This window comes from Ictalurus punctatus, unplaced genomic scaffold (genome assembly GCF_001660625.3).
Source record: "Ictalurus punctatus breed USDA103 unplaced genomic scaffold, Coco_2.0 tig00007256, whole genome shotgun sequence".
Lineage (NCBI taxonomy): Eukaryota > Metazoa > Chordata > Actinopteri > Siluriformes > Ictaluridae > Ictalurus > Ictalurus punctatus.
In genome coordinates this window covers 5,001-17,500 of record NW_026521135.1, presented here as the reverse complement: position 1 = coordinate 17,500, position 12,500 = coordinate 5,001, and the positions used below count along the sequence as shown (strand labels likewise).

The 12,500-nt window shown below is 43.7% G+C and overlaps 1 protein-coding gene across 1 annotated transcript in view; it reads right to left on the bottom strand.

Moving 5' to 3' along the window:
- LOC108261710 (disks large homolog 4) overlaps positions 1-12,500 on the bottom strand; it is a gene marked incomplete at its 5' end in the record, with an annotated part of 19,850 nt that overhangs the window by 6,043 nt on the left and 1,307 nt on the right. The window contains 9 exon segments of the mRNA XM_053679358.1: positions 3,383-3,413; positions 4,193-4,235; positions 4,346-4,522; positions 5,051-5,165; positions 5,718-5,820; positions 6,053-6,209; positions 6,292-6,430; positions 7,147-7,297; positions 12,154-12,290. Coding sequence (XP_053535333.1) covers positions 3,383-3,413; positions 4,193-4,235; positions 4,346-4,522; positions 5,051-5,165; positions 5,718-5,820; positions 6,053-6,209; positions 6,292-6,430; positions 7,147-7,297; positions 12,154-12,290 — 1,053 coding nt within the window.

Sequence of the window (12,500 nt, the reverse complement as noted above, 5' to 3'; positions counted from 1 at the left end):
CACTCACACAACCACACAACTACACACTCACACAACCACACAACCACACACTCACACAACCACACAACTACACACTCACACAACCACACAACTACACACTCACACAACTACACACTCACACAACTACACACTCACACAACTACACAACTACACACTCACACAACCACACAACTACACACTCACACAACTACACACTCACACAACTACACACTCACACAACTACACAACTACACACTCACACAACCACACAACTACACACTCACACAACCACACACTCACACAACCACACAACCACACACTCACACAACCACACAACTACACACTCACACACTCACACAACTACACACTCACACAACTACACACTCACACAACTACACACTCACACAACCACACAACTACACACTCACACAACTACACACTCACACAACCACACAACTACACACTCACACAACTACACACTCACACAACTACACAACTACACACTCACACAACCACACAACTACACACTCACACTCACACTCACACAACCACACAACCACACAACTACACACTCACACAACCACACAACTACACACTCACACTCACACTCACACAACCACACAACCACACAACTACACAACTACACACTCACACAACCACACAACCACACACTCACACAACCACACAACCACACACTCACACAACCACACAACTACACACTCACACAACCACACAACCACACACTCACACAACCACACAACTACACACTCACACAACCACACAACCACACACTCACACAACCACACAACTACACACTCACACAACCACACAACTACACACTCATACAACTACACACTCACACAACTACACACTCACACAACCACACAACTACACACTCACACAACTACACACTCACACAACCACACAACTACACACTCACACAACTACACACTCACACAACCACACAACTACACACTCACACAAACACACAACTACACACTCACACAACCACACAACTACACACTCACACAACTACACACTCACACAACTACACACTCACACAACCACACAACTACACACTCACACAACTACACACTCACACAACTACACACTCACACAAACACACAACTACACGCTCACACAACCACACAACTACACACTCACACAACCACACAACTACACACTCACACAACTACACACTCACACAACTACACAACTACACACTCACACAACCACACAACTACACACTCACACAACCACACAACTACACACTCACACAACCACACAACTACACAGCTACACACTCACACAACCACACAACTACACAGCTACACACTCACACAACCACACAACCACACAACTACACACTCACACAACCACACAACTACACACTCACACAACTACACAACTACACTCACACAACAACACAACTATACACTCACACAACCACACAACTATACACTCACACAACCACACAACTACACACTCACATAACTACACAACTACACACTCACACTCACACAACCACACAACTACACACTCACACAACTACACAACTACACACTCACACAACCACACAACTACACACTCACACAACCACACAACTACACACTCACACAACCACACAACTACACAGCTACACACTCACACAACCACACAACTACACAGCTACACACTCACACAACCACACAACCACACAACTACACACTCACACAACCACACAACTATACACTCACACAACCACACAACTACACACTCACACAACCACACAACTACACACTCACACAACCACACAACTACACACTCACACTCACACAACCACACAACCACACAACTACACACTCACACAACTACACAACTACACACTCACACAACCACACAGATACACACTCACACAACTACACAACTACACACTCACACAACCACACAACTACACAACTACACACTCACACAACTACACACTCACACAACCACACAGATACACTCACACAACCACACACACACAACCACACAACTACACACTCACACAACCACACAACTACACACTCACACTCACACAACCACACAACTACACACTCACACAACCACACAACTACACACTCACACAACCACACAACTACACACTCACACTCACACAACCACACAACTACACACTCACACAACCACACAACTACACACTCACACAACCACACAACTACACAGCTACACACTCACACAACCACACAACTACACACTCACACTCACACAACCACACAACTATACACTCACACAACCACACAACTACACACTCACACAACCACACAACTACACACTCACACAACTACACAACTACACACTCACACAACCACACAACTACACACTCACACAACTACACAACTACACACTCACACAACCACACAGATACACTCACACAACCACACACACACAACCACACAACTACACAACTACACACTCACACAACCACACAACTACACACTCACACAACTACACAACTACACACTCACACAACCACACAAATACACACTCACACTCACACAACCACACAACTACACACTCACACAACCACACAACTACACACTCACACTCACACAACCACACAACTACACACTCACACAATTACACAACTACACACTCACACAACCACACAACCACACAACTACACACTCACACTCACACAACCACACAGATACACACTCACACAACCACACTCACACAACCACACAACCACACAGCTACACACTCACACAACTACACAACTACACAACTACACACTCACACACTCACACAATCACATGCAATAATGTGATTTTTTCTCTTGAAGAAATCAGAGAACAAACGAAAGCTTTGTGGTCAGTGACGGTGTGGTCTGTAACGCCGATATTAATATTCTAATATACTGCAAAAACGTTTTTATCAGACAGCAGGGGGCGCTAATAATTCCAATCTTCTCCTTTAACTCTGAAATTGGAAATATTTAGATCTTTAGATACCATGCTGTAGATCATATAAACTGGTACAATATATAAAGTAACAAATTAAAAAAATAAAAAGAATCTAACAGTAAACTAGACAGACAAACAAACAGGTGTACAGATGAACAGGTGTAAAGATGTACAGGTGAACGGGTGAACAGGTGTAAAGATGTACAGGTGAACGGGTGTAAAGGTGAACAGGTGTACAGGTGAACAGGTGAACATATGTACAGGTACACTTTAAGACGTGTTCTGAATTCTGAAAAGGAGAGGGTGTGTCTGATTGTTCAGTATCGGCTGGTCATTTGTTCTAGTGTCTAGACGTGACCAAGAGATTCTGTGAAGATGTTCTGAAGAGTCACTGTGGAATCGAAGGTGATGGAAGTCTACAGTCTGTATAAGAATATAAAGAGTTATTAACCTTCACCTACCTTGAGATCCTAAACTGTCTCGACTGCGATCCTGTAAAACCAACAGAGATACAAAACAAATGACCCGAGGAACAAAATCCAAAATCCAATTACATCATCCATCTCTCACTTCCTCTTACTTCCTCTCACTATATCTCACTGTCTCACTTCCTCTCACTACATCTCACCGTCTCACTTCCTCTCACTGTCTCACTTCCTCTCACTACATCTCACTGTCTCACTTCCTCTCACTACATCTCACTGTCTCACTTCCTCTCACTGTCTCACTTCCTCTCACTGTCTCACTTCCTCTCACTACATCTCACTGTCTCACTTCCTCTCACTGTCTCACTTCCTCTCACTGTCTCACTTCCTCTCACTACATCTCACTGTCTCACTTCCTCTCACTGTCTCACTTCCTCTCACTACATCTCACTGTCTCACTTCCTCTCACTGTCTCACTTCCTCTCACTACATCTCACTGTCTCACTTCCTCTCACTACATCTCACTGTCTCACTTCCTCTCACTGTCTCACTTCCTCTCACTGTCTCACTTCCTCTCACTGTCTCACTTCCTCTCACTACATCTCACTGTCTCACTTCCTCTTACTTCCTCTCACTACATCTCACTTCCTCTTGCTGTCTCACTTCCTCTCACTACGTATCTCATTACGTCTCACAGCTAAAACACAACAGAATAAATACATGTAACGTGTAGAAAAAAACGAATGTACACAATGTTCACTCGATAAAACAGAAAGGAACACTGAGGACATTTTATTCACTTTAAAGGTTCTTCTGTTGTTTCCATGGCGATGATGGAGCTCTTACCCGATCTTTTGACTTCAGACGGGACCACTCTTTCCTCTCGACCCTGAGCAGAGAGAACGACAGAGCAGGACGAAATGAGCCATTCATTCAGGTCACTGATTACACACACTGACTTTCATACACACACACACATACACACACACACACACACACCTCCTCTTGCTGGGTATGAAGCCGATGTCCTCGTTGTCCCCCTGAGGTCCGACTCTTCGCGCCTGCCACCACTCCTCATCGCTGCAGTCCATCACGTGGAGAATGTCACCGAAACGGAAACTCACAGCCTGAGTGAGGAACCCGCCGTCCGCTGTCTTATCGTAATCATACAGAGCTCTGAAACACACACACACACACACACACACACACACACACACACACACACACACAATATTGTACTCGTTAAATAAAGAAGATATTTTTTCTTCTTTTCTAACCTCCAGAACATTAGGGGGCGATAAAACATTTCTTGTAACCACATTTTGAACCTTAGTGAACCTGTCATGTAAATGAGTCAGTGAGTCATTTCACTAATGCCCAAGAATCACTCGTCTGTCTTTTAGCGGATCAGTGTAAAAATACTTTTAAACTTCTAAACACAGATAAACACATTATAAAATAACAAAATATCAATGATTATGAAGTCATTTATTATTTCTCAAGATGTTCTTTATCTGCTTTAGATTTCGGCTAAAGCTTAACACGAATCATTTTTAACTGAACCGATTCAAATGAATCGAGAAACTGAAATGACTCAACCATTTCAATAACAAAATTCACGATATGATATAATGAGAATTGATACAGTCTGTACATGTGTGTGTGTGTGTGTGTGTGTGTGTGTGTGTGTGTGTGTGTGTGTACCTGATGTAGAAGCCTCGCTTCGGGTTACTCCTCAGCGTGGTGGTTCCTGAACCCAAACTGCTGTTCATCAGTTGCTCTCTCAGATCGTGGATCTTAGCTTCGAATCGACTGTATTCTACACACACACACACACACACACACACACACACACACACACACACACACACAGCAGTCATTAAAAAAATTATATCAACTAGATAGTGTGCATATATATTTGTGTATGTGTGAGATATTTTGTGTGTGTTTGTGTGTTATTGTGTATGTGTATGTATCCACAAGTTATTGTGTATGTGTGTTTGTTATTGTATATATGTTTTTATGTGTGTGTATTATTGTGTATGTGTGTGTATTATTGTATGTGTGCGTGTGTGTTATTGTGTGTATGTGTGTGTACATGTGTGTGTTATTGTGTGTGTATATGTGTATATGTGTGTTATTGTATGTGTGTGCATGTGTGTGTGTGTTATTGTATGCGTGTGTTATTGTGTGTGTGTATGTGGGTGTGTTATTGTATGTGTGTGTGTTATTGTTTGTGTGTATGTGAGTGTGTGTTATTGTGTGTGTGTGTGTGTATATGTGTGTTATTGTATGCGTGTGTTATTGTGTGTGTGTATGTGTGTGTGTGTGTGTGTGTGTGTGTGTGTGTGTGTGTGTGTGTGTGTATTACCTTCAGGTCTGTACTGTGCGATGATGGTCACAGTCTGTCCTGCGTTTTTTAGCGCCGCTGCGGCTTGTTCGTGTGTCGCAGCTCGTAAATCAACACCGTTCACCTGAAACACACACACAGACACACACACACACACACACACACATACAGACAGACACACACACACACACAGACACACACACACACAGACACACACACACACACACAGACACAGACAGACACACATTCAATATTTTAATAGAAAACAGCTATGTTGCAGACAGATGACTTTAGATGTGTGCATGAGTATGTGTGTGTGTGTGTGTGTGTGTGTGTGTGTGTGTGTCTGCTCTCACACTCAGTATCTGGTCTCCTTTGCGCAGTTCTCCACTCAGATCCGCTGGTCCTCCAGCCAGGATGAAGGAGATGAAGATTCCCTCTCCGTCCTCGCCCCCGACGATGTTAAAGCCCAGACCCGTGGACCCTCTGTGGATCAGCACACGCCTCGGATCTCTGACACACACACAGACGAGACGTCAGGAACATGACCCAATCACCGAGATGTACTTCCTGCTTCCCAGAACGCACCACTCACCTGGGCACGTCGTCGTCTCCCAGCATGCCGTGCAGCACCGGTGAGAAGCGGCTGGGGGACGTGGGCGTGAGGGCTTGTGGGTAATCCGAGCCCAGGAAGTTGGGGTGACTGAGATCCGTGTCCAGGTGAGAGGAATACGCTGGGGGAGAACACACACACACACACACACACATACACACACGTGACTAAACACGCTTGGCAATTTGGTCCATTGTTACATTTTCAATTGGATTTTTTATTAAAAAGGAAAAATAAACTGGTGTGATCAGAAACACACTTAATAAATAAAAATGGTTACTATAGCAACATAAAATACTCATTTCTGATTTAAGCTCTATTTAAATAATAAATTCAATAACACACGCACACAGACACACACACACACACACACACACACACACACACAATAACACACACACAATAACACACATACACAGACACACACACACACAATAACACACGCACACAGACACACACACACACAAACACACACAATAACACACACACAATAACACACACACACAGACACACACACACACAATAACACACGCACACAGACACACACACACACACACAAACAAACACAATAACACGCACACACAATAACACACACACACACAATAACACACACACAATAACACGCACACACAATAACACAGACACACAATAACACACACACACAGACACACACACACACAATAACACACACACACAGACACACACACACACACACACAATAACACATGCACACAGACACACACACACACACACACACACACAATCTCTCACACACTCACACACACACACACACACACACACACACACACACACACACACACACACACACACACTCACTGCTGGTGAGGTCTGGAGGGTTGTAGCTGTTGGTGTGTGTAAGGTACAGGTTGTTAGGTTTGGCCACTCTGAGGTATACGACATCCGCCGTGTTCTTGAGCGCTCCGACCGCGTCCTCGTGCATCACGTCCTCTAAACACACGTTATTCACCTGAGACAGAGAGCACAGCTACACGTTACTAACCACAGCTACACGTTACTAACCACAGCTACACGTTACTCATCACAGCTACACGTTACTCATCACAGCTACACGTTACTCATCACAGCTACACGTTACTCATCACAGCTACACGTTACTCATCACAGCTACACGTTACTAACCTCAGCTACACGTTACTCATCACAGCTACACGTTACTCATCACAGCTACACGTTACTCATCACAGCTACACGTTATTAATCACAGCTACACGTTATTAATCACAGCTACACGTTATTAATCACAGCTACACGTTACTCATCACAGCTACACGTTACTAACCACAGCTACACGTTACTCATCACAGCTACACGTTACTCATCACAGCTACACGTTACTAACCACAGCTACACGTTACTCATCACAGCTACACGTTACTAACCACAGCTACACGTTACTCATCACAGCTACACGTTACTAACCACAGCTACACGTTACTCATCACAGCTACACGTTACTCATCACAGCTACACGTTACTCATCACAGCTACACGTTACTAACCACAGCTACACGTTACTCATCACAGCTACACGTTACTAACCACAGCTACACGTTACTCATCACAGCTACACGTTACTAACCACAGCTACACGTTACTCATCACAGCTACACGTTACTCATCACAGCTACACGTTACTCATCACAGCTACACGTTACTCATCACAGCTACACGTTACTAACCACAGCTACACGTTACTCATCACAGCTACACGTTACTAACCACAGCTACACGTTACTCATCACAGCTACACGTTACTAACCACAGCTACACGTTACTCATCACAGCTACACGTTACTCACCACAGCTACACGTCATTAACCACAGCTACACGTCACTAACCACAGCTACACGTTACTCAACAAAGCTACACGTTACTCACCACAGCTACACGTTACTAACCACAGCTACACGTTACTCATCACAGCTACACGTTACTAACCACAGCTACACGTTACTCATCACAGCTACACGTTACTCATCACAGCTACACGTTACTCATCACAGCTACACGTTACTCATCACAGCTACACGTTACTAACCACAGCTACACGTTACTCATCACAGCTACACGTTACTAACCACAGCTACACGTTACTCATCACAGCTACACGTTACTCATCACAGCTACACGTTACTCATCACAGCTACACGTTACTCATCACAGCTACACGTTACTAACCACAGCTACACGTTACTCATCACAGCTACACGTTACTAACCACAGCTACACGTTACTCATCACAGCTACACGTTACTAACCACAGCTACACGTTACTCATCACAGCTACACGTTACTCACCACAGCTACACGTCATTAACCACAGCTACACGTCACTAACCACAGCTACACGTTACTCAACAAAGCTACACGTTACTCACCACAGCTACACGTTACTAACCACAGCTACACGTTACTCATCACAGCTACACGTTACTAACCACAGCTACACGTTACTCATCACAGCTACACGTTACTCATCACAGCTACACGTTACTAACCACAGCTACACGTTACTCATCACAGCTACACGTTACTAACCACAGCTACACGTTACTCATCACAGCTACACGTTACTCATCACAGCTACACGTTACTCATCACAGCTACACGTTACTAACCACAGCTACACGTTACTCATCACAGCTACACGTTACTAACCACAGCTACACGTTACTCATCACAGCTACACGTTACTAACCACAGCTACACGTTACTCATCACAGCTACACGTTACTAACCACAGCTACACGTTACTCATCACAGCTACACGTTACTCATCACAGCTACACGTTACTCATCACAGCTACACGTTAATAACCACAGCTACACGTTACTCATCACAGCTACACGTTACTCATCACAGCTACACGTTACTAACCACAGCTACACGTTACTCATCACAGCTACACGTTACTCATCACAGCTACACGTTACTCATCACAGCTACACGTTATTAATCACAGCTACACGTTACTCATCACAGCTACACGTTACTAATCACAGCTACACGTTACTCATCACAGCTACACGTTACTCATCACAGCTACACGTTACTAATCACAGCTACACGTTATTAATCACAGCTACACATTACTCATCACAGCTACACGTTACTCATCACAGCTACACGTTACTAATCACAGCTACACGTTATTAATCACAGCTACACGTTACTCATCACAGCTACACGTTACTAACCACAGCTACACGTTACTCATCACAGCTACACGTTACTCATCACAGCTACACGTTACTCATCACAGCTACACGTTATTAATCACAGCTACACGTTATTAATCACAGCTACACGTTACTCATCACAGCTACACGTTACTAACCACAGCTACACGTTACTCATCACAGCTACACGTTACTCATCACAGCTACACGTTACTAATCACAGCTACACGTTATTAATCACAGCTACACGTTACTCATCACAGCTACACGTTACTAACCACAGCTACACGTTACTCATCACAGCTACACGTTACTCATCACAGCTACACGTTACTCATCACAGCTACACGTTACTAACCACAGCTACACGTTACTCATCACAGCTACACGTTACTCATCACAGCTACACGTTACTAATCACAGCTACACGTTACTCATCACAGCTACACGTTATTAATCACAGCTACACGTTACTCATCACAGCTACACGTTACTAACCACAGCTACAAGTTACTAATCACAGCTACACGTTTCTCATCACAGCTACACGTTACTCATCACAGCTACACGTTACTCATCACAGCTACACGTTACTAACCACAGCTACACGTTACTCATCACAGCTACACGTTACTCATCACAGCTACACGTTACTCATCACAGCTACACGTTACTAACCACAGCTACACGTTATTAATCACAGCTACACGTTACTCATCACAGCTACACGTTACTCATCACAGCTACACGTTATTAATCACAGCTACACGTTATTAATCACAGCTACACGTTACTAACCACAGCTACACGTTACTCATCACAGCTACACGTTACTCATCACAGCTACACGTTACTAACCACAGCTACACGTTATTAATCACAGCTACACGTTACTCATCACAGCTACACGTTACTCATCACAGCTACACGTTACTCATCACAGCTACACGTTACTAACCACAGCTACACGTTACTCATCACAGCTACACGTTACTCATCACAGCTACACGTTACTAACCACAGCTACACGTTACTCATCACAGCTACACGTTACTCATCACAGCTACACGTTATTAATCACAGCTACACGTTACTCATCACAGCTACACGTTATTCATCACAGCTACACGTTACTCATCACAGCTACACGTTACTAACCACAGCTACACGTTACTCATCACAGCTACACGTTACTCATCACAGCTACACGTTATTAATCACAGCTACACGTTACTCATCACAGCTACACGTTACTCATCACAGCTACACGTTACTCATCACAGCAACACGTTACTAACCACAGCTACACGTTACTCATCACAGCTACACGTTACTCATCACAGCTACACGTTACTAATCACAGCTACACGTTATTAATCACAGCTACACGTTACTCATCAGAGCTACACGTTACTAACCACAGCTACACGTTACTCATCACAGCTACACGTTACTCATCACAGCTACACGTTACTAACCACAGCTACACGTTATTAATCACAGCTACACGTTACTCATCACAGCTACACGTTACTCATCACAGCTACACGTTACTAACCACAGCTACACGTTATTAATCACAGCTACACGTTACTCATCACAGCTACACGTTACTCATCACAGCTACACGTTACTCATCACAGCTACACGTTACTAATCACAGCTACACGTTACTAACCACAGCTACACGTTATTAATCACAGCTACATGTTACTCATCACAGCTACACGTTACTCATCACAGCTACACGGTACTCATCACAGCTACACGTTACTAATCACAGCTACACGTTACTAATCACAGCTACACGTTACTCATCACAGCTACACGTTACTAATCACAGCTACACGTTATTAATCACAGCTACACGTTACTCATCACAGCTACACGTTACTAATCACAGCTTCTTAACAGGCTTAGCTCACTAGTTAGCTAACACGCCTCAATTATATTGTTTTGACAAATGTGCACAGCTCACTTAAAATCTACATGAAGAAACTAGCAAGCTAACGCTAGATATCTAGGTCATGTTCTTACTGAGTTGCCTGTAACAAACACGTTTAAGCTAGCTAACTTTGTTCAGCTAACACATGTGGGGGGTTTTACGCGCACCACTTCGGCTTTCAGTGCCATGACGACGTCCTCGACGTTGTCATCGTGAAACTTTACGTAGTTTGTAATCATGGAGAGTCCTGTATGCCTTCAGTTTCTCTCCAGTACAAGCGCTCAGAGTTTCTATGAGATACGAGTGTATACAGTATGTGCTACTCTACAGTTACACCATGTCTAAGAGTTAGTTTAGTCGAACAGCTATACGGGATCTATAAAGTCCCTGTCGCTAATGCTAATCCACGATGATAAACTAACATCAATCTGCTTCCTTAATGAACTCCTCGATAGATTCTTCAGTCAGATTATAACCGAGCAGCGTCAGGTGGCTTGGTGTCTCACTGAAAGGGTCTATAGAAAAGGCTTTTTTTCTTACAGCCACAGCTGCAGTGCCACCTAGTGGTCATGTCCTGGATTGAAGATCAGTTTTGTCACACTTCTGTAACCTGAATCTCGTCGTTATTCCAGTAAATGTTTTTCTACGCTGTTCTGCGTCACTGTATTAAACACACCGCCAGGATTTTGTCTCCGATCTGCAGCCGTCCGTCTTTATGCGCCGCTCCGCCTTCGATTATTTTAGTTACGTAGATGCTGTTATCACCGGGAATGTGCTGATTACCCACACCACCCGCTATACTGAAACCCAGACCTGAGAGAGAGAGAGAGAAAGAGAGAGTTAGATATAAATTGTAGAAATCACAACACGGTGTCCCACAAGGTTCTCTTCTAGGCACATTTTTGTTCCCACTTCATACGCAGCTTCTTAAACAGGTTCTAGATATTAAGCAGTAATAATGACCTAGTAAACAAACGGGTTCTTAAAGTTTTCATTTTGATAATTAAGATTTCCTAGCTTAGG